Source organism: Oncorhynchus masou, chromosome 1, assembly GCF_036934945.1.
Source record: "Oncorhynchus masou masou isolate Uvic2021 chromosome 1, UVic_Omas_1.1, whole genome shotgun sequence".
Classification (NCBI taxonomy): Eukaryota; Metazoa; Chordata; class Actinopteri; order Salmoniformes; family Salmonidae; genus Oncorhynchus; species Oncorhynchus masou.
Window position 1 is genome coordinate 19,521,401 of NC_088212.1, and position 25,280 is coordinate 19,546,680.

Here is a 25,280-nt window from a genome sequence, read left to right on the forward strand (position 1 = left end):
ATTTCAATCTACTATCCCCCATAGTACAAAAGTCCACCTATTCTATTCCGCGCAATAAATAAATATTCCAAACAAAGTCTGGGACAATCGTGGGGTGCAATAGATCCCAAATCAATACAACCACTAGCAGGTAGCGGCAGGTAGCCTAGTGGTTAGAGCATTGGACTAGTATCCGAAAGGTTGCAAAATTGAATCCCTGAGCTGACAAGGTAAAAATCTGTCGTTCTGCCCCTGAACATGGCAGTTAACCCACTGTTCCTAGGCTGTCATTGAAAATAAGAATTTGATCTTAACTGACTTGCCTAGTTAAATATAGGTAAAATAAAAAAACTTGGCAGTAGGTTAAAATCAATGTTCCATTAGCGGGGGAAAAAGTGACTGCAAATGCAATTATGCATGTAATGCTTTTATTATAAAGATGCATTTTTATGGTGAAAATGATCTTCCCCAAACTTTATTTATGTATTTATTTTTATTTCACCTTTATTTAACCAGGTAGGCTAGTTGAGGACAAGTTCTCATTTGCAACTGCGACCTGGCCAAGATAAAGCAAAGCAGTGTGACACAGACAACAACACAGAGTTACACATGGAGTAAACAATAAACAAGCCAATAACACAATAAACAAGTCAATGACACAGTAGAAAAAATAAAGTCTATATACAGTGTGTGCAAAAGGCATGAGGTGGTAGGCAATAAATAGGCCATAGGAGCGAATAATTACAATTTAGCAGATGGAGTGGAGATCACTGGAGTGATAAATGAGCAGATGATGATGTGCAAGTAGAGATACTGGTGTGCAAAAGAAAAGTAAATAAAGTAAAAACAGTATGGGGATGAGGTAGGTAGATTGGGTGGGCTATTTACAGATGGACTATGTACAGCTGCAGCAATCGATTAGCTGCTCAGATAGTTGATGTTTAAAGTTGGTGAGGGGAATAAAATTCTCCAACTTCAGCGATTTTTGCAATTCATTCCAGTCACTGGCAGCAGTAGAACTGGACGGAAAGGCGGCCAAATGTGGTGTTGGCTTTGGGGATGATCAGTGAGATATACCTGCTAGAACGTGTGCTACGGGTGGGTGTTGTTATCATGACCAGTGAACTAAGATAAGGTGGAGCTTTACCTAGCATAGACTTATAGATGACCTGGAGCCAGTGGGTCTGGCGACGAATATGTAGCGAGACTAGAGCATACAGTTCGCAGTGGTGAGTGGTATAAGGTGATTTGGTAACAAAACAGATGGCACTGTGATAGACTGCATCTAGTTTGCTGAGGAGAGTGTTGGAAGCTATTTTGTAGATGACATTGCCAAAGTCAAGGATCAGTAGGATAGTCAGTTTTACTAGGGTAATTTTGGCAGCGTGAGTGAAGGAGGTTTTGTTGCAAAATAGAAAGACAATTCTAGATTTGATTTTGGATTGGAGATGTTTAATATGATTCTGGAAGGAGAGTTTACAGTCTAGCCAGACACCTAGATATTTATAGTTGTCCACATATTCTAGGTCAAAACCGTCCAGGGTGGTGATGCTAGTCGGGCAGGCGGGTGTGGGCAGCGAACGGTTGAAAAGCATGCATTTGGTTTTACTAGCGTTTAAGAGCATTTGGAGGCCACGAAGGAGTGTTGTAATGGCATTGAAGCTCGTTTGGAGGTTAGTTAACACAGTGTCCAAGGAAGGGCCAGAAGTATACAGAATGGTGTCGTCTACGTAGAGGTGGATCAGGGAATCGCCCGCAGCAAGAGCGACATCATTGATATATACAGAGAAAAGAGTCGGCCTGAGAATTGAACCCTGTGGTACCCCCATAGAGACTGCCAGAGGTCCAGACAACATGTCCTCCGGTTTGACACACTGAACTCTGTCTGCAAAGTAGTTGGTGAACCAGGCGAGGCAGTCATTAGAAAAACCAAGGCTATTGAGTCTGCCGATAAGAATACGGTGATTGACAGAGTCGAAAGCCTTGGCCAGGTCGACGAAGACGGCTGCACAGTACTGGCTTTTATCGATGCCGGTTATGATATCATTTAGTACCTTGAGCGTGGCTGAGGTGCACCCGTGACCAGCTCGGAAGCCGGATTGCACAGCGGAGAAGGTACTGTGGGATTCGAAATGGTCAGTGATCTGTTTATTAACATGGCTTTCGAAGACTTTAGATAGGGAGGGCAGGATGAATATAGGTCTGTAACAGTTTGGGTCTAGGGTGTCACCCCCTTTGAAGAGGGGGATGACCGCGGTAGCTTTCCACTCTTTTGGGATCTCGGACAATACGAAAGAGAGGTTGAACAGGCTGGTAATAGGGGTTGCAACAATGGTGGTGGATAGTTTTAGAAAGAGAGGGTCCAGATTGTCAAGCCCAGCTGATTTGTACGGGTCCAGGTTTTGCAGCTCTTTCAGAACATCTGCTATCTGGATTTGGGAGAAGGAGAAGCTGGGGAGGCTTGGGGGAGTAGCTGCGGGGGAAGCGAAACTGTTGACCAGGGTTTGAGTAGCCAGGAGGAAGGCATGGCCAGCCGTTGAGAAATGCTTATTGAAATTTTTGATCATCATGGATTTATCAGTGGTGACCGTGTTACCTAGCCTCAGTGCAGTGGACAGCTGGGAGGAGGTGCTCTTGTTCTCCATGGACTTTAGTGTCCCAAAACTTTTTGGAGTTAGATCTTCAGGATGCGAATTTCTGCTTGAGAAAGCTAGCCTTTGCTTTCCTCGCTGACTGCGTGTATTGGTTCCTGACTTCCCTGAACAGTTGCATATCGCTGGGACTACTCAATGCTATTGCAGTCTGCCATAGGATGTTTTTGTGCTGGTCCAGGGCAGTCAGGTCTGGAGTGAACCAAGGGCTATATCTGTTCTTAGTTCTGCATTTTTTGAACGGGGCATGCTTATCTAAGATTGTGAGGAAATTACTTTTAAAGAATGACCAGGCATCCTCGACCAACGGGATGAGGTCAATATCCTGCCAGGATACCCGGGCCAGGTCGATTAGAAAGGCCTGCTCGCAGAAGTGTTTTAGGGAGCATTTAACAGTGATGAGGGGTGGTCGTTTGACTGCGGACCCATAGCGGACAGGCAATGAGGCAGTGATCGCTGCGATCCTGATTGAAAACAGTGGAGGTGTATTTGGAGGGCAAGTTGGTCAGGATAATGTCCATGAGGGTGCCCATGTTTACAGATTTAGGGTTGTACCTGGTGGGTTCCTTGATGATTTGTGTGAGATTGAGGGCATCTAGCTTAGATTGTAGGACTGCCGGGGTGTTAAGCATACCCCAGTTTAGGTCACCTAACAGAACGAACTCTGAAGCTAGATGGGGGGCGATCAATTCACAAATGGTGTCCAGGGCACAGCTTGGAGCGGAGGGGGGGTCGATAGCAGGCGGCAACAGTGAGAAACGTATTTCTGGAGAGGTTAATTTTTTAAATTAGAAATTCAAACTGGGTATGGACCTGGAAAGTAAGACATTACTTTGCAGGCTATCTCTGCAGTAGATTGCAACTCCTCCCCCTTTGGCAGTTCTATCTTGACGGAAAATGTTGTAGCTGGGTATGGAAATCTCAGAATTGTTGGTGGCCTTCCAAAGCCAGGATTCAGACATGGAAAGGACATTAGGGTTGGCGGAGTGTGCTAAAGCAGTGAGTAAAACAAACTTAGGGAGGAGGCTTCTGATGTTGACATGCATGAAAGCAAGTTTTTTTTGATCACAGAAGTCAACAAATGAGAGCGCCTGGGGACACGCAGGGCCTGCGTTTACCTCCACATCACCCGAGGAACAGAGGAGGAGTAGGATGAGGGTACGGCTAAAGGCTATCAAAACTGGTCGCCTAGAGCGTTGGGGACAAAGAATAAAAGAAGCAGATTTCTGAGCGTGGTAGAATAGATTCAGGGCATAATGTGCAGACAGGGGTATGGTGGGGTGCGGGTACAGTGGAGGTAAGCCCAGGCACTGAGTGATGATAAGAGAGGTTGTGTCTCTGGATAAGCTGGTTATAATGGGTGAGGTCACCGCATGTGTGGGAGGTGGGACAAAGGAGGTATCAGAGGTATAATGAGTGGAACTAGGGGCTCCATTGTAAACTAAAACAATGATAACTAACCTAAACAACACTATACAAGGCATATTGACATATGAGAGAGACATACAGCGAGGCATAAAGTAATCACAGGTGTTGATTTGGAGAGATAACTAAGAAAAAAACGGGTGAGACAACAACAGCTAATCAGCTCTAACAACAGCAGGTAAAATGGCGATGACTGGGCAGAGAGGGTCGGTTAACTACACACAGAGCCTGAGTCCGCGGCTGGGGCCGATAGATAAAAAAAACTTGAAACTCATGCACTGCTTATGTATGCCAGATAGGCTCTAAAGCCCTTGTAAAGCGGATTAATGTCCTTCATTTTAATAAGTTATTTGGCCACTTTAGTTGTGATTCAAACTTTATCAAAACATATAGGCGTATTGGCTAGACTACATGAGGTGTGTGACTATGAATCTGTGCGGCAGGGTAGCCTAGTGGTTAGAGCATTGGGCTAGTAACCGGAAGGTTGCAAGTTCAAATCCCCGAGCTGACAAGGTACAAATCTGTCATTCTGCCCCTGAACAGGCAGTTAACCCACTGTTCCTAGGTTGCCATTGAAAATAAGAATTTGTTCTTAACTGACTTGCCTAGTTAAATAAAAAAAAAATATATATAACTCTTGAGTGATAGGATAATATTGTCACACATCAGACTATTCTTGATTTAATCTTGTCTTTACAAATACTAAATAATATATGGGTGAAATGTGTTTTGTTTTAGAATGGACCATTATCATGCACCTGTCTCGAAACAGGGGCTGTGGCAAAAAATACATGTCATCTATGCACTTAAATAACGAACAGAGGACGCTTTTCCCGTGGTTCATTTTCATGCCAACCAGGTAGGCTATACTCCTGTTGTAAAGATAAACAATGTGCTTAATATTAGGAAAGTTGAGAAATAAATAGAGTAGTCCTAGTCTACAGAAAGCTGATGGGAACCTCCTCTTTTTGGTAGAGGTCATCACTCTGTGTTCTCGCGCAATTGCATAGCCTATATAAATGTTGCACAACATGAGCTCATGGGTTCCCATGAAGTGTTTGATTAGATTTTTGATGACATTTGCATTGATGTCAGAGTGATAAGAGGGACAATAGTGTGCTGAGTACCAGGCAGTTAGTAAGTTTGGTAGGCTACTAATGACCATCAGCAGCATCAGAGCTTAGAGAAGCCTAATTACCGTGACTAAACGGTCATGTGGAATTTGACTGCCTTCATGACACGTGACCGCCGGTGTGGCGGTAATACGGCCACCGCAACAGCCCTAGGCTCACCCCTATTCTTTTTGCATCAATGCTTTTATCTTGGACCTTGATCAGTTTCAGCATTGTAAATGTCCTGTAATTCAGTCCATGTTAATTAGTTAGTATTTATCGAGCGGCTGTGTGTCATGCTGCTCTGAGGTACTCCTCTTTCCACCTCCAATTCACCACCACAACTTGTCTGTGCAGTCACAGCTCTATACAGCGTGCTGGGCTTTGCTATTGGGAACTGCACTACAGCAGATAGAGCTTCATTGATCGATTGATCTCAGGCCTGTCTGTCTGAAGCAGATGCCTCTCTCAGGTCTATCGAGTCTTGGGCCTTCCCATCACTCAGGTCAGCAGCACTGCTCAAGCACTCAGTCAGAGGGAGGTGTGTGTGTGTGTGTGTGTGTGTGTGTGTGTGTGTGTGTGTGTGTGTGTGTGTGTGGTGTTCTAGTACTGAGTGTTCCCTAGTGAGGAGAAATCAGCTGCAGTTAGTAGCTTTCAGTGAAGGTACTATTGAATACTAAGTAGTAAATTAGTGTTAACTGGGACAGATGTCTACCAATTGACTGAAATACTAATTTGTGTTGATGAGTATCAAAGTATTCAGTGTTGTTGAGTTGTGTTGATCAGGGTCCAGTGTTTCTAAGTTGTGTGGAGTAGTGTTGAGTTCTATTGGATGTTATTGAGTTGCGTCAAGCAATGCTGAGTGGCATTGAGTAGTTTTTAGGAGGACTGCAATATGACACAGGAGGGGGACGGCTCCAGTAGCCCACTGCATGCTGTTGCCATGGATACGCAAGTCATCACCAGCCTTGCTCCAAATATGAACCATTATCGCTGGCCAAGCTTAGAGAGTGAATCACCATCACGCACGCACACACAGGACACACTCACACACACAGGACACACACACGATCAGTGGAGATGGATACAGGTGTGGTGAGTTGGCAAGGAAGGGCCGTGGCCAGAGAATGATGTTCCAAAGATTTTGATGGGGCTGCCGTGAGCCACTAGGGCACTTAGGTTGTGTAACATGTTTGTGTGATTGTGGAGCAGCTGCTCTTCTAAGACAGTTGATGGTTTCGACACAAGGAACAAAATACATTCAAATCGCTCCTTACTATTCCAGTTGTCAACCTGATGGCAATGAGGGTATGGTTTTTTAGCTAGCTCCTTGCCCTCCACTCCTCCACCCCCAGGCAGATGGATAATAATAATCATCTGGCTGCTCCCGTTCTGCCACTTGGATTCATTTCCAATAACAAGCCAGGGGGAAACCGTTGTGTGTCAGCCATAAAAGTCTGAGAAGAAGAATGTTGTGTTGTTTTTTGCGAATGTCGTGGTTAAGCCTCGGTGAGAGGGAAAACAGTTAAAGGTGACTTTGGAAGTTTAAATTAATTTGTTTATGTTTTTATTGTTGTTTAATACTGTCACTTCGCCCGTCCGTTCATGAGCTGAAAAGACAAAGCGTTCTTTTGAAAGATGAAATTCTGTAGAAAAGACCAAGTGAAGACCGGTTTGGATGTCTGTGTAACTACCTGAATGTGTACATCTCTAAATTGCATTGAATACTTGCACCATGCTTATAGGACTGTTTAGCTCCACGCTGTAAACCCTTTAACATTCATTTACACCCTTCCTAAATATATATATATATATATAGTACCAGTCAAAATTTTGGACACACCTATTTATTCAAGGATTTTTCTTTATTTTCTACATTGTAGAACAATAGTGAAGACATTAAAAACTTAAATAACACATATGGATTCATGTAGTAACCAAAAATGTGTATATTTTACATTTGACATTCTTCAAAGTAGCCAACCTTTGCCTTGATGACAGCTTTTCACACTCTTGGGATTCCCCCTTTTTTTTTTTTACCTTTATTTTACTAGGCAAGTCAGTTAAGAACAAATTCTTATTTTCAATGACGGCCTAGGAACAGTGGGATAACTGCCTGTTCAGGGGCAGAACGACAGATTTGTACCTTGTCAGCTCAGGGGTTTGAACTTGCAACCTTTCGGTTACTAGTCCAACGCTCTAACCACTAGGCTACTCTGCCGCCCCCCTGATCCTGCTTTAAATGATTATTATTTTTACCTTTATTTAACTAGGCAAGTCAGTTATGAACAAATTCTTATTTACAATGACGGCCTACTCAGCTTTATGAGGAATGCTTTTCCAACAGTCTTGAAGGAGTTCCCACATATGCTGTGCACTTGTTGGCTGCTTTTCCTTCACTCTGCGGTCCAACTTATCCCAAACCATCTCAAATTGGTTGAGGTCAGGTGATTGTGGAGGCTAAGTCACCTGATGCAATACTCCATCACTCTCCTTCTTGATCAGATAGCCCTTACGCAGCCTGGAGGTGTGTTTTGGGTCATTGGTATGTTGAAAAACAAATGATAGTCCCACTAAGCGCAAACCAGATGAGATAGAGTATCGCTGCAGAATGCTGTGGTAGCCATGCTGGTTAAGTGTGCCTTGAATTCTAAATAAATCACAGACAGTGTCACCAGCAAAGCACCATCACACCTTCCTACTCCATGCTTCACGGTAGGAACCACACACGCAGAGATCATCTGTTCATCTACTCTGTGTCTCACAAAGACAGCTGTTGGAACCAAAAATCTCAAATTTGGACTCATCAGACCAAAGGACAGATTTCCACCGGTCTAATGCCCATTGCTCGTGTTTCTTGGCCCAAGGAAGTCTCTTCTTATTACTGGTGTCCTTAAGTAGTGGTTTCTTTGTAGCAATTCGAACAATGAAGGCCTGATTCATGCAGTCTCCTCTGAACAGTTGATGTTGAGATGTGTTTGTTACCTGAACTCTTTTAGGCATTTATTTGGGCTCCAATGTGAGGTGCAGTTAACTCTAAGGAACTGATCCTCTGTAGCAGAGGTAACTCTGGGTCTTCCTTTCCTGTGGCGGTCCTCATGAGAGCCAGCTTTATCATAGTGCTCAATGGTTTTTGCGACTGCACTTGAAGAAACTTTCAGTTCTTGACATTTTCCGGCTTGACTGACCTTTATGTCTTAAAGTAATGACTGTCGTTTCTCTTTGCTTATTTGAGCCGTTCTTGCCGTAATGTGGTATTTTAACAAATAAGGTTATCTTCTGTATACCACCCCTACCATGTCACAACACAACTGATTGGCTCAAACGCATTAAGGAAAGATATTCCACAAATTAACGTTTAACAAGGCACACCTGTTAATTGAACGGCATTCCAGGTGACTACCTCGTGAAGCTGGTTTAGAGAATGCCAAGAGTGTGCAAAGATGTCATCAAGGCAAACGGTGGATACTTTGAAGAATCTCAAATATAAAATATATTTTGATTTGTTTAACACTTTTTTTGGTTACTATATGATTCCATGTGTTATTTCATAGTTTTGATGTCTTCACTATTATTCTACAATGTAGAAAATAGTCCAAATAAAGAAAAACCCTTGAATGAGTAGGTGTGTTCAAACTTTTGAATGGTACTGTATATGTACTGTATCTTTCCACCTGCCTCTGCACTGAAGGACTAATTCACTAAGCGACCTTAACCCACCACTCAGAGCTGTTGATCCCACTAACTCTACTAAGCACTGATGTCTACCAGCAACTGGGACCTACTTTCTACTTTTGGGGGATGTTTTACAATTAGGTATGCATTGAATGTATAATTTCTGATCACACATGATTTGTTTTAATATTTTGATCACTGTCATGATTATGATGTAATTTATGTTGCTGCTCATTTCATTTATTTTGTTTGTGTTTTCCTTCAGGCTTTGTGTTATTTCATAACGTTCCACTGGAGGTGGTTGGGCGCTAGGAGAAATGGAGTCCCAAACACACACAGAGAGACAGAGACAGAGAGCTGGAACCCATTACACAAACACTCAAACAAAAACATGGTTAATAAACATCAATTAAAAACACAACACCAAATCTTCCTCCACAGTAACTAAACACAACAACCTCTGAATACACCATAAGCTCATAACAGCCCAATGTTATTAACCAGTTTGTAATAGGCAAACTCAACCCTCTGTCTCGCTGCCAACATCCCCTCCAGCATGCCCACCACGTCCACAGACCCGTCACCGAATACTGTTCTTTCGTGTCTTCCAAATGGCTAATTTAGCTGCCCCTGACACAAAGTTAAGTAGGAGAACTACCCCCCTTCGACTAAACCTGTACTTTGGCCCCAATATAAACAGTTGAGAAGAGAAAACCTCTCTCAGAGTACCAACTAGTAGAGGTTGACTGATTATGATTTTTCAACGCCGATACCAATTATTGGAGGACCAAAAAAAGCCAAAACTGATTAATCTGACGATTTTTTACTAATATGTCAGTCCGAAGTTTACATACACCTTGCCAAATACATTTAAACTCAGTTTTTCACAAATCCTGACACTTAATCTTAGTAAAAATTCCCTGTCTTAGGTCAGTTAGGATCCACACTTTATTTTAAGAATGTGAAATGTCAGAATAATAGTAGAGAGAATTATTTATTTCAGGTTTCATCACATTCCCAGTGGGTCAGAAGTTTACATACTCAATTAGTTGTTGGTAAATTTGCCTTTAAATTGTTCAACTTGGGTCAAATATTGTGGGGAGCTTTCCAAAAGCTTCCCACAATAAGTTGGCTGAATTTTAGCCCATTCCTCCTGACAGAGCTGGTGTAACTGAGTCAGGTTTGTAAGGCCTCGTTGCTGGCACACGCTTTTTCAGTTCTGTCCAGAAATGTTCTATAGAATTGAGGTCAGGGCTTTGTGATGGCCACTCCAATACCTTGACTTTGTTTTCCTTAAGCCATTTTGTCACAACTTTGGAAGTATGCTCAGGGTCATTGTCCATTTGGAAGACCCATTTGCGACCAAGCTTTAACTTCCTGACTGATGTCTTGAGATGTTGCTTCAATATATCCACGTAATTTTGCTTCCTCATGAAGCCATCTATTTTGTGAAGTGCACCAGTCCCTCCTGCAGCAGAGCACCCCCACAACATGACGCTGCCACGCCCGTGCTTCACGGTTGTGATGGTGTTCTTCGGCTTAGAAACTTCCCCCTTTTTCCTCCAACCGTAACAATGGTCATTATGGCCAAACAGTTCTATTTTTGTTTCATCAGACCAGAGGACATTTCTCCATAAAGTACGATCTTTGTCCGTATGTGCAGTTGCAAACCGTAGTCTGGCTATTTTATGGCGGTTTTGGAGCAGTGGCTTCTTTCTTGCTGAGCGGCCTTTCAGGTTATGTCGATATAGGACTCGTTTTACTGTGGATATAGATACTTTTGTACCTGTTTCCTCCAGCATCTTCACAAGGTTCATTGCAGTTGTTCTGGGATTGATTTGCACTTTTCACACCAAAATACGTTCATCTATAGGAGACAGAATGCTTCTCCTTCCTGAGCGATATGACGGCTGTGTGGTCCCATGGTGTTTATACTTGCGTACTATTGTTTGTACAGATGAACGTGGTACCTTCAGGCATTTGGAAATTGCTCCGAAGGATGAAGTAGACTTGTGGAGGTCTCCATTTTTTCTGAGGTCTTGGCTGATTTCTTTTGATCTTTCATGATGTCAAGCAAAGAGGCACTGAGTTTAGCCTATCAGAAGCTTCTAAAACCATGACATCATTTTCTGGAATGTTCCAAGCTGTTTAAAGGCACAGTCAAGTTAGTGTATGTAAACCTCTGACCCACTGGAATTGTGATACAGTGAATTATAAGTGAAATAATCTGTCTGTAAACAATTGTTGGAAAAATTACTTGTGTCATGCAAAGTAGAGGTCTTAACTGACTTGCCAAAACTATAGCTTGTAAACAAGAAATCTGTGGAGTGGTTGAAAAATGAGTTAATGACTCCAACATAAGTGTTACGAATCTACCTACGGGTAGTGTATGCCCATGGGCGACTTGTCTTGGTTTCCGCTTTTCCCACCAGCAATCAAACACAAACACCCTAACCAAAACAATACTCACAGGTGATGACAAAGTGCTATGGAGGTCCTCAAACAAAAGAGAGGTTAATACACAACGAGAGAGTGAAACACAGAGACCTACAGACATGGCATTTACAGAGAGATTGAGCTCGAGAGCAAACAACTGACAGGGTTTTTAAACCAAGGGAAAGGAACTGTGATAGGGTAGGAAAACAGGAGGAGGTGTGTCTTCTGATTGATGATTGATTGGTGACTGATTGGGGAGTGATGATTTTCACCTGTGAGGGGAGAAGAAGAGCAAACACAGGATACATACACACACACACACACACACACACACACAGGATACCTGTATCCGTAACACTAAGTGTATGTAAACTTCTGACTTCAACTGTATATACAGTGGAGCAAAAAAGTATCTAGTCACAGCCACCAATTGTGCAAGTTCTCCCACTTAAAAAGATGAGAGAGGCCTGTAATATTCATCATAGGTACACTTCAACTATGATGGACAAAATGAGAAAAAAAATCCAGAAAATCACATTGTAGGATTTTTAATTAATGTATTTGCAAATTATGGTGGAAAATAAGTATTTGGTCACCTACAAACAAGCAAGATTTCTGGCTCTCACAGACCTGTAACTTCTTCTTTAAGAAGTTACCTGTATTAATGTCACCTGTTTGAACTTGTTATCAGTATAAAAGACACCTGTCCACAACCTCAAACAGTCACACTCCAAACTCCACTATGGTCAAGACAAAAGAGCTGTCAAAGGACACCAGAAACAAAATTGTAGACCTGCACCAGGCTGGCAAGACGGAATCTGCAATAGGTAAGCAGCTTGGTTTGAAGAAATCAACTGTGGGAGCAATTATTAGGAAATGGAAGACATACAAGACCACTGATCATCTCCCTCGATCTGGGGCTCCACGCAAGATCTCACCCCGTGGGGTCAAAATGATCACAAGAACGGTGAGCAAAAATCCCAGAACCACACGGGGGGACCTAGTGAATGACCTGCAGAGAGCTGGGACCAAAGTAACAAAGCCTACCATCAGTAACACACTACGCCGCCAGGGACTCAAATCCTGCAGTGCCAGACGTGTCCCCCTGCTTAAACCAGTACATGTCCAGGCCCGTTTGAAGTTTGCTAGAGAGCATTTGGATGATCCAGAAGAAGATTGGGAGAATGTCATATGGTCAGATGAAACAAAAATAGAACTTTTTGGTAAAAACTCAACTCGTCGTGTTTGGAGGACAAAGAATGCTGAGTTGCATCCAAAGAACACCATACCTACTGTGAAGCATGGGGGTGGAAACATCATGCTTTGGGGCTGTTTTTCTGCAAAGGGACCAGGACGACTGATCCGTGTAAAGGAAAGAATGAATGGGGCCAAGTATCGTGAGATTTTGAGTGAAAATCTCCTTCCATCAGCAAGGGTATTGAAGATGAAACGTGGCTGGGTCTTTCAGCATGACAATGATCCCAAACACACCGCCCGGGCAACAAAGGAGTGGCTTCGTAAGAAGAATTTCAAGGTCCTGGAGTGGCCTAGCCAGTCATCTATCAAATATCAAATCATAGAATTAATTATAATAAACACAGAAATACGAGCCTTAGGTAATTAATATTGTCAAATCCAGAAACTACCATTTTGAAAACTAAACGTTTATTCTTTCAGTGAAATACGGAACCGTTCCGTATTTTATCGAATGGGTGGCAACCCTAAGTCTAAATATTGTTACATTGCACAACCTTCAATGTTATGTCATAATTATGTAAAATTCTGGCAAATTAGTTCGCAATGAGCCAGGCTGCCCAAACATTTGCATATACCCTGACTCTGCGTGCAATGAACACAAGAGAAGTGACACAATTCCCCTAGTTAATATTGCCTGCTAACATTAATTTATTTTAAGTAAATATGCATGTTTAAAAAAATATTGACTTTAAGAAAGGCATTGGTGTTTATGGTTAGGTACATTCGTGCAACGATTGTGCTTTTTTCGCGAATAGGATTTTGTTAAATCATCACCTGTTTGGCGAAGTAGGCTGTGAATCGATGATAAATTAACAGGCAGCTCATTGATTATATGCAACGCAGGACAAGCTAGTTAACCTAGTAATATCATCAATCATGTGTCGTTAACTAGTGATTATGTGAAGATTGATAGTTTTTTATAAGATACGTTTATTGCTAGCTAGCAACTTACCTTGGCTCCTTGCTGCACTCGCGTAACATGTGGTCAGCCTGCCACGCAGTCTCCTCATGGATTGCAATGTAATCGGCGTCCAAAAATGGTGATTACCGATTATTATGAAAACTTGAAATTGGCCCTAATTAATCGGCCATGCCAATTAATCGGTCGACCTCTAGTGAATATCAACAGTGACAATATTGTGATCAGAAAAACCTACAGGAGCTACAGGTGCTCAGATACATACAACATGTATAACCTTGCTGCACTGACACGACCTTCATTAACTGTTAGCCATGTGTTCTGCCTAACTTTTGTATTTCTTACTCTCCACACATCAGAAAGCTCAAACTCAGTTAATAGACCAGACAGGCAAATTTGTGACCGCAGGTGAGGTTCTTCAGCAGTGCGATCAACAGTAAAATCCACTGTACAGTTCCAGTCCCCCCTAAAACCATACACCTCTCTTGGTCACACTGTCTTAAGGTTTCCTTTATTTGATCAAATACAGAAATACTCTGCTCTGTACCCTCATTAGGAGCATTAAAAAAACAACAACAAAAAACATAAGATCCGCCTTAACCAATAAAACCCGACCCTTGACAATCTCTGTTGTAGATCCCACAGTCACCCATAAGCCTGAGGAAAGCAAAATTGCCACCCCAGCACTGGAATTAGTACCATGACTGAGTATATGCTGCCTGTCCCAACACATACCCCCGTCAACCTCATTAACCTCATCACTATGTATCGCCTGTAGAAAAAAAATGACATTAAGCCTTTTCTGTTTTATTACTTCCAATACTCAAGCCCATATCCTTCTCCTGATCCTCCTCAACTGAGGCCACAGACCCCTGACTCCCCTCTGCCACATCCCTCTCAACACTCCCCACTTGCACCCCATCACTCATACCGGGCATCTCCTCCACTACCTGGGAGACTAGTCCCACCTGAACCCCCTCCCGTACTCCATTACTCGTAATGGGCATCTTCTTCACTACCTGGGAGATTAGCCCCACCTGAACCCCCTCCCGTACTCCATTACTCGTAATGGGCATCTTCTTCACTACCTGGGAGATTAGCCCCACCTGAACCCCCTCCTGTACCCCATTACTCGTAATGGGCATCTCCTTTACTACCTGGGAGATTAGCCCCACCGGAATACTCCATTACTCGTAATGGGCATCTCCTTTACTACCTGGGAGATTAGCCCCACCTGAACCCCCTCCCGTACTCCATTACTCGTAATGGGCATCTTCTTCACTACCTGGGAGATTAGCCCCAACTGAACCCCCTCCCGTACTCCATTACTCGTAATGGGCATCTTCTTCACTACCTGGGAGATTAGCCCCACCTGAACCCCCTCCCGTACTCCATTACTCGTAATGGGCATCTTCTTCACTACCTGGGAGATTAGCCCCACCTGAACCCCCTCCCGTACTCCATTACTCGTAATGGGCATCTTCTTCACTACCTGGGAGATTAGCCCCACCTGAACCCCCTCCCGTACTCCATTACTCGTAATGGGCATCTTCTTCACTACCTGGGAGATTAGCCCCACCTGAACCCCCTCCCGTACTCCATTACTCGTAATGGGCATCTTCTTCACTACCTGGGAGATTAGCCCCACCTGAACCCCCTCCCGTACTCCATTACTCGTAATGGGCATCTTCTTCACTACCTGGGAGATTAGCCCCAACTGAACTCCATTACTCGTAATGGGCATCTTCTTCACTACCTGGGAGATTAGCCCCACCTGAACCCCCTCCTGTACTCCATTACTCGTAATGGGCATCTTCTTCACTACCTGGGAGATTAGCCCCAACTGAACCCCCTCCCGTACTCCATTACTCGTAATGGGCATCTTCTTCACTACCTGGGAGATTAGCCCCACCTGAACCCCTCCCGTACTCCATTACTCGTAATGGGCATCTTCTTCACTACCTGGGAGATTAGCCCCACCTGAACCCCCTCCCGTACTCCATTACTCGTAATGGGCATCTTCTTCACTACCTGGGAGATTAGCCCCACCTGAACCCCCTCCCGTACTCCATTACTCGTAATGGGCATCTTCTTCACTACCTGGGAGATTAGCCCCACCTGAACCCCCTCCCGTACTCCATTACTCGTAATGGGCATCTTCTTCACTACCTGGGAGATTAGCCCCAACTGAACCCCCTCCCGTACTCCATTACTCGTAATGGGCATCTTCTTCACTACCTGGGAGATTAGTCCCACCTGAACCCCCTCCTGTACTCCATTACTCGTAATGGGCATCTCCTTTACTACCTGGGAGATTAGCCCCAACTGAACCCCCTCCCGTACTCCATTACTCGTAATGGGCATCTTCTTCACTACCTGGGAGATTAGCCCCACCTGAACCCCTCCCGTACTCCATTACTCGTAATGGGCATCTTCTTCACTACCTGGGAGATTAGCCCCACCTGAACCCCCTCCCGTACTCCATTACTCGTAATGGGCATCTTCTTCACTACCTGGGAGATTAGCCCCACCTGAACCCCCTCCCGTACTCCATTACTCGTAATGGGCATCTTCTTCACTACCTGGGAGATTAGCCCCACCTGAACCCCCTCCCGTACTCCATTACCGTAATGGGCATCTTCTTCACTACCTGGGAGATTAGCCCCAACTGAACCCCCTCCCGTACTCCATTACTCGTAATGGGCATCTTCTTCACTACCTGGGAGATTAGCCCCAACTGAACCCCCTCCTGTACCCCATTACTCGTAATGGGCATCTTCTTCACTACCTGGGAGACTAGTCCCACCTGAACCCCCTCCCGTACTCCATTACTCGTAATGGGCATCTTCTTCACTACCTGGGAGACTAGTCCCACCTGAACCCCCTCCCGTACTCCATTACCGTAATGGGCATCTTCTTCACTACCTGGGAGATTAGCCCCAACTGAACCCCCTCCCGTACTCCATTACTCGTAATGGGCATCTTCTTCACTACCTGGGAGACTAGTCCCACCTGAACCCCCTCCCGTACTCCATTACTCGTAATGGGCATCTTCTTCACTACCTGGGAGATTAGCTCCACCTGAACCCCCTCCCGTACTCCATTACTCGTAATGGGCATCTCCTTTACTACCTGGGAGATTAGCCCCAACTGAACCCCCTCCTGTACCCCATTACTCGTAATGGGCATCTTCTTCACTACCTGGGAGATTAGCTCCACCTGAACCCCCTCCTGTACCCCATTACTCGTAATGGACATCTCCTTTACTACCTGGCAGACTCCACCTGAACCCCCTCCTGTACCCCATCACTCGCACTGGGTATCTCCTCACCAGTCTTGGGAAATGGCTCCCCAGTTCCATCCTTACTTCCTAAAACAATATTTTTCTGCTGCACATCAGACGTTATGTTATCCTCTGGTACAAGATGCAACTCAGTACCCTCAACAACAGGTTCTTGTGGCTGCTCTACCACAGTCGACCCACCTCTCCCTACATCAGTGGGCCCAGGCGTTACGAGGACCACCTGCGTCCCTCCCTCCACCTTCTCCCTTTTCGGGCATGCATGTTGCTTATGGCCAACATCCCCACACTCAAAACACTGTTGACTACTCGTACAAGCATAAGCCATATACAATCTGTTGTCATACTTGACTTCAAACGAAAGTCTGCTCTGGTGAGTCCAAAAACATAAAAACCTGTCGCCGAAACGACATAACCTGTTTCAGAGCCGGGTGTTTGCAACCCAGCGGGACAATTTTAATTGAACTTGCAAACTTCTCAAACCGCAATGGCTCACGCTCCAATAGCTCATTGGGAATAAACAGTGTTACGTTCGAAATCGTTACTCTTGTCGACGGAGAAAAAAGTGGCGTAACTTGAATAAACATACCTTTAAGAAGTACACCATTCTCAACCATCCGATCAACAAGACGCTCTTCTTTAAGAAAAACCTCCACTGCTTTATTTATCCGGGATGCATAAGCAACATTTTGATAGCCTACCTTCTCTCCTACGGTGACCAGAAACTCCTCCACAGTGACAGTGGCTTCAGTAACACACCTGAACAGGTGTCAGGGACAACATCCCTATCTGGGTCACCATCCCCACCAAAACCAAGGCAATTCCAACAAGAAATACAATAAACCTAATTCTACCACTGAAAAAAAATACCTTAATCAGACACCACTCACACTCGCTCATACAATTCCCAGCATGCACCAACAAGAGCGAGAGACAGACAGAGAGAGACAGACAGAGAGAGAGAGAGAAAGACAGAGAGAGAGAGACACAGAGAGAGAGCGAGAGAGAGAGCGAGAGACAGAGAGCGAGAGAGAGAGCGAGAGAGAGAGAGAGAGCGAGACAGAGAGAGAGAGACACAGAGAGACACAGAGAGACAGAGAGCGAGAGAGAGAGAGTCAGACAGAGAGAGAGACAGAGAGAGAGAGAGACACAGAGAGACAGAGCGAGAGAGAGAGCGAGAGACAGAGAGCGAGAGAGAGAGAGAGCGAGAGAGAGAGCGAGAGAGAGACAGAGAGAGCGAGAGAGAGAGAGAGCGAGAGAGAGAGAACTAGCAGGTATCATGTAAACACAGTTTGATGGTTGAGGAGTACACTGAGCTATAGGTCCAGTAGGGGCACCTAACCATGCATACTGTATATTCTATACATATCTCCACATGCTAACACATGAACTAAAACATACCATACCAACAGCCTACATCTCAGCACCCATAATACTTTCATTAGACATAAAAGTGTAAAACACACATACACACTCATTAAAGCTGCAGTTCAAATGGAAGTCAGGTTTGATGTATGGAGAGTATTTCATTGAGGATGTTACAGGGTCACTGTTGAGACACATTTATCATACAACTTCCATGAAATACAGTTACACACCATTACACTTCCATAGCAAAACAAAAGACAGGTTTTCATAAACCATTAACCTTCTTTTACCAGTACATATAATATACATGTATTGCACATATTTGTACATATTTAAGTGCTATATTTTTGGAAGAGAAATTAGATAGTCATTCTAACACTGTATTAACTAACATTTATTAAACTTGAAGTGCATCTTAAAATGTTTTTTTTACTGGAATATGTGTGTACACTCCGATATGCAGTATAAAATGTGTTTTTATACTTGCTGGAATATCCAGGGCCAAGAGCCGCTTGTAAGTGTGTTATGTGGTTGTTGTGCTGTAAATGATGGCATTGATTGCTGTAGTGTTTTACGTCATATTGAGTTATATTGAGGCTGACTCGTAGACAATAAAACTATTGGAACACATTGTACATCCTTATAATTTAAGTGAATGCATTTTTCTCCAGTGTCCTCCCTCTCTGTTCGTCCTCCCCCTCTACAGAATGTGTGTGAGTGAGTTCTGTTTTTGTAGAAGCTCATCCACACATTCTGATCACACACTGACCCTGAGCGATGCAGGGACATCACACACGCACGCACACACACACACACACACACACACACACACACACACACACACACACACACACACACACACACACACACACACACACACACACACACACACACACACACACACACACACACACACACACACACACACTTTCTGAAATGGGGCATTCAATGCCCCCAATAGACTGTCAAAATGTAATCCATCCACTTCTATGTGTGTATTAAAGTTGTCATTCAACATGAGGAATCATGGAACCTGCTACGGAGTGCACCACCACACACAGCCTTTAATTCCCAAGACAAACAATGGACGGCTAATAGTGTAAGGAGAAATGATGTATGCTCTTTGTCTGTCTCTCTTTCTGTTTGCTTCTCATTATTCCCCCTCTCCTTTTCTGTCTCGTCACCTTCACATGTTTTAAGTGGGAGGAGGTGAGCCAGTCTCCCTGGTGTCACATGAAAAGTTGAATGTAGTTTGTTTATTAAAAATAGAAAAGCACTGACAGAGAGAAAGAGAGCGAGAGAGAGACAGAGAAAATCTATATTTTTACATGGAGGGGGAGGTCAGTTAGGAATCTGATATGCTGCAGACTGTGGCTAGGTCCTGTTCTGTCAGGTAGTGAGGGCTGGATTCAGAGCCTGCCATTAAATTGCAGTATAAATGAAATTGTATCCTTCCTTCCATCTCCATTAGTCTTCATTCCTTCATCCTTCTCTCTCCCCTGTTCAATTCATTCATCTGTCCATCGACCCCTCCTCATCTCCTCCACCCCCATCTCTCCCTGCTCATAACCTTCCTTTCTCTTCACCTCTACTCTCATTCCTCCACACGTTTTTCTCTCTGTTCCTATGCCGCCATCCCTCCTTTTCTCTGTGTCTGTGAGATCAATAGATCACTTCATGTTTTCAGCGAGGTTAGAGGTGCGTTTAGAGAGCAATATGCTCCGGTTACCCTGCTGGAGGGCAAGGGGGCAGGCGTGGGGGTAGGGGAGGCTCTTAGTGCCAGAGGGATGACAGGACACTTTACCGGTCATCACTGCCGGTTAGCACTGAGAGTGGAATAAGTGGACGAGAAACACATTGTTCCTCCTGCCTTCGTGAACATATCTATCTCAAATACCTCATACCCCTGCACAGTGATCTGGTACTGGTACACCCTAGCTCCCTGCACAGTGATCTGGTAGTGCTACTCCCTGTATATACAGTGGGGAGAACAACTATTTGATACACTGCCGATTTTGCAGGTTTTCCTACTTACAAAGCATGTAGAGGTCTGTAATTTTTTTATCAGGTACACTTCAACTGTGAGAGACGGAATCTCAAACAAAAATCCAGAAAATCACATTGTATTTTAAGTCATTTTTACTTCTTTTTTTAAGTAATTAATTTGCATTTTATTGCATGACATAAGTATTTGATACATCAGAAAAGCAGAACTTAATACTTGGTACAAAAACCTTTGTTTGCAATTACAGAGATCATATGTTTCTTGTAGTTCTTGACCAGGTTTGCACACACTGTAGCAGGGATTTTGGCCCACTCCTCCATACAGACCTTCTCCAGATCCTTCAGGTTTCGGGACTGTAGCTGGGCAATACGGACTTTCAGCTCCCTCCAAAGATTTTCTATTGGGTTCAGGTCTGGAGACTGGCTAGGCCACTCCAGGACCTTGAGATGCTTTCTTACGGAGCCACTCCTTAGTTGCCCTGGCTGTGTGTTTCGGATCGGTGTCATGCTGGAAGAACCAGCCACGACCCATCTTCAATGCTCTTACTGAGGGAAGGAGGTTGTTGGCCAAGATCTCGCGATACATGGCCCCATCCATCCTCCCCTCAATACGATGCAGTCATCCTGTCCCCTTTGCAGAAAAGCATCCCCAAAGAATGATGTTTCCACCTCCATGCTTCACGGTTGGGATGGTGTTCTTGGGGTTGTACTCATCCTTCTTCTTCCTCCAAACACGGCAAGTTCAGACCAAAAAGCTCTATTTGTGTCTCATCAGACCACATGAAGGTCCTCCCATTCCTCCTCTGGATCATCCAGATGGTCATTGGCAAACTTCAGACGGGCCTGGACATGCGCTGGCTTGAGCAGGGGGACCTTGCGTGCGCTGCAGGATTTTAATCCATGACGGCGAAGTGTTTCTAATGGTTTTCTTTGAGACTGTGGTCCCAGCTCTCTTCAGGTCATTGACCAGGTTCTGCCATGTAGTTCTAGGCTGATCCCTCACCTTCCTCATGATCATTGATACCCCACGAGGTGAGATCTTGCATGGAGTCCCAGACCGAGGGTGATTGACCGTCATCTTGAACTTCTTCCATTTTCTAATAATTGTGCCAACTGATGTTGCCTTCTCACCAAGCTGCTTGCCTATTGTCCTGTAGCCCATCCCAGCTTTGTGCAGGTCTACAATTGTATCCCTGATGTCCTTACACAGCTCTCTGGTCTTGGTCATTGTGGAGAGGTTGGAGTCTCTTTGATTGAGTGTGTGGACAGGTGTATTTTATACAGGAAACGAGTTCAAACAGGTGCAGTTAATACAGGTAATGAGTGGAGAACAGGAGGGCTTCTTAAAGAAAAACTAACAGGTCTGTGAGTGCCGGAATTCTTACTGGTTGGTAGGTGATCAAATACTTATGTCATGCAATAAAATGCAAATTAATTACTTAAAAATCATACAATGTGATTTTCTGGATTTTTGTTTTAGATTCCGTCTCGCACAGTTGAAGTGTACCTATGATACAAATTACAGACCTCTACATGCTTTGTAAGTAGGAAAACCTGCAAAATCGGCAGTGTATCAAATACTTGTTCTCCCCACTGTAGCTCCCTGCACAGTGATCTGGTAGTGCTTTTCCCTGCATATAGCTCCCTGCACAGTGATCTGGTACTGCTACTCCCTGTATATAGCTCCCTGCACAGTGATCTGGTACTGCTACTCCCTGTATATAGCTCCCTGCACAGTGATCTGGTACTGCTACTCCCTGTATATAGCTCCCTGCACAGTGATCTGGTACTGCTACTCCCTGTATATAGCTCCATTCTTGCATTTTATTCCTCTATTGTGTAAATCATTTTTCGTTGGGAAGGGCTCGTAAGCAAGCGTTTCACGGTCAAGTCTACACCCCTTGTATTTGGCACATGTGGCAAATAAAATCTTATTTGATTTCCTCACCGTGTTTTAAGAGATCATCACCTCGTTTTAATGACACTGACAGGCACGATGTCATTTTAAGCCGTTTAATACACTCCATATGTCCATAACCACAGCAGCCCTCTAATCCCATATCCAATAAATGTCCGTCCGTCCGTCAGTCAGTCAGTCTTAAGGAGGAACGCTTAGCGAGCCAGAGGAGATCAATATAGTAACAGAGTCTCCGCCCCCCAGCCCACCCCTGCATTAGAGCAGCTCTGTCTGTTAAAGTGTGTTAGGTCAGGACCTGACCCCACTTATGACCCCCGTGGCCCACCGACCTGTTCGTGCCCCCTACCCCTCCCCTTCCCTCCTAAAGGCTAAATAGGGTTTATAACGATCTGGCCCTAGACCTCACCACTAATGATGAGTCCCCCCGACACACACGCTTACAGCAATAACCTGCTTAGGATGTGGTGTGTGTGTGAAATAAATCATATACAAGTCATAAGTCATATACAGTACATCACCTAACTGTCTGTTGTCTACCAGGCTGTCTACACTGCGGGTCAACCTGATTACACCAGCCATTCTTGTAGGATCACTGCTCTCAGTTACAGAAAATCCATACATATGTCTCCAGTCAGATGCAAGATGGATGCCTCTCTGGTATCCACAATGCATTGCAGTGACGCCACTACTGTACAATGCGGCTGCGTAATGGTTCTTCCAGAGGAGGTGGAGGAGGAGGCGTAATGGTGGCACATAATTTGAGCACCCACGGGGGAGAGAGAAGCCTGTTTGTGGTGAATCCACTCAACACATTATCGGTGGAGAATCAAAGAGCTCCCCTGTAAAGCTCTACCGTCAGTGCACCGCTTGAAACTCCACGGACAGTAGCACCACAGAGGAAAGCAGAGCAGGACTGGACGAAAAGAGGTCCGATGTCTTGAGATTGTAAAGTTTAGATGGATTATCAAACCGCCAGGAGGCAAACCTCACCATTTGTCATTAACTAGGACCCCCATAGAGGTTTTCCTGGTGAGGAAAACACTCCAGGCCATAGACAACAAGAAATAAGGTCACTCATACCACTAGGTAATTATTCCAATCGTTAACCTGCAAACCATTGCTCCACTAGGGTTAACCCTCTTGGGGGAGATTTTAATTAGCCTTGTAAGGGTCACAACAATACGTTTTATGAGTCTTGCAGTCATTTGTCAGGGATTGTGTTGCTTCCTTTCAACACAATGCTGGAGGTCACAGAGAGTAGAGGTCATGGGAGCTAGTTTGGACAGATGTGCTTTGACCCCATTATTCATGTTTCACCACAATCTGGTGATCAGTGTGCATAAATGGCAGCATCCACCCACACTGTCACATACACACGCACGCACACACACAATCTTATAAGCCTACTGAGAGACAATCCCTCTTTGTTTCTCTGTCCTGTTTTGTTGCCTCCTCCTGCTTAGGAATGCACTGCTATTCCTCTACTGCTCCAAAACAACACTGTGGTGTGTGTGTTTAGAGATTGAGACTGTGTGTATGAGAATAAAATATGAATTGTTTATTTTGGGATAGAACTGTAAACCAGAGAAGAAACCAAATTTGGTCCACAGATAAATGATACGTCATTCTCTCCGTATTCACAAAGTACTGTATCAACACATTCTTTCTCATCATGACCTAAACTACTATTGTACATTCATTAGCCCTGAGGGGAGACAATTGAATGGCATTTTGGAGAGTTTGTTTCCTATCTTCCACAAGTTTAAAGGCCACATTTCTGTTCGTGGGACAGATGAGAAAGAGGCAATCCTTGACATTAACAGAAATGTACTCAAAAATACTGTATTTAACAATATTTGAGTATTACTTGTGGTAACATTGCATATAAAATGCAGTTATACCCATATTACGTACTTCAGATATGGGTTTTGACATGCACATCTACGGAGGGATATAGTGTCTTAGGTTAGGGAGGTTAATAATATCATGATGATAATGTGATCAGTGATACCTCATATCTCAGAAACTCATGAACAAGGAAGGATGTGGTGATTGGTATGGAATTGAGCCTCATACTTTTTGTAAAAACAAAAACATGCCTCCTCTTCCATTTTTTAAAATGTCATTCTTCCACTTTAATTTTCCTCAAACACCACTTCTCCCCTTCTCTTCTGCTCATCTCCTCTCATCTGTTCTCATCTCTTCTCCCCTTCTCATCTCTTCTCTTCTGTTCTCATCTCTCCCATTTCTCTTCTGTTCTCATCTCTTCTCCCATTCTGTTCTCATCTCTTCTCCCATTCTCTTCTGTTCTCATCTCTCTCTTCTGTTCTCATCTCTCATCTTCTGCTTTCATCTCTCCTCTTCTGTTCTCATCTCTCATCTTCTGCTTTCATCTCTCCTCATCTCTTCTCTTCTGTTCTCATCTCTCCTCTTCTCATCTCTTCTCCCCTTCTCATCTGTTCTCATCTCTTCTCTTCTGTTCTCATCTCTCCCATTTCTCTTCTGTTCTCATCTCTTCTCTCATTCTGTTCTCATCTCTTCTCCCTTTATCTTCGGTTCTTATCTCTTTTCCCCTTCTCTTCTGTTCTCATCTCTCCTCTTCTGTTCTCATCTCTTCTCTTTCATCTCTCCTCTTCTGCTTTCATCTCTTCTCTTCTGTTCTCATCTCTTCTCTTCTGTTCTCATCTCTCCTCCCCTTCTCATCTCTTCTCTTCTGTTCTCATCTCATCTCTCCTCTTCTCATCTCTTCTCCCCTTCTCATCTGTTCTCATCTCTTCTCTTCTGTTCTCATCTCTTCTCTTCTATTCCATTCTCATCTCTTCTCATCTCTTCTGTTCTCATTTATTTTTTCTCTCTTCATCTTCCTTTTAATTCCATTCTCCTCTCTCCCTGCTCTCTCTCTCCTCTCTCCCTGCTCTCTCTCTCCTCTCGCTCTCTCCTCTCTCTCAGGTGCGTCATCGGTGATCAGTAATGATGACGACTCGGCTTCTCCTCTCCACCACGTGTCCAATGGCAGTAACACGCCGTCCTCCTCTGAGATGGGCCTAGACGCAGTCATCATCGGCATGACCAAGATCCCCGTTATCGAGAACCCTCAGTACTTCCGCAGCAACAGCATGCTCAAATCAGACACCTGTGAGTACAAGACCATGGCTTACACACACACGCGTGTATACACTCACAAGACACACATACAAATGACTTTCTTTAATACCAGTTCCTTTTAATGGGTAAC

At 44.2% G+C, this 25,280-nt stretch overlaps 1 protein-coding gene across 1 annotated transcript in view; it reads left to right on the forward strand.

The window, feature by feature from the left end:
* Nucleotides 1-25,280, forward strand: part of LOC135527326 (BDNF/NT-3 growth factors receptor-like) — a 56,317-nt gene that overhangs the window by 14,926 nt on the left and 16,111 nt on the right. The window contains exon 12 of the mRNA XM_064955892.1: nucleotides 24,995-25,180. Within this exon, the coding sequence (XP_064811964.1) occupies nucleotides 24,995-25,180 (186 nt within the window). The remainder of the gene's footprint in view (nucleotides 1-24,994; nucleotides 25,181-25,280) is intronic.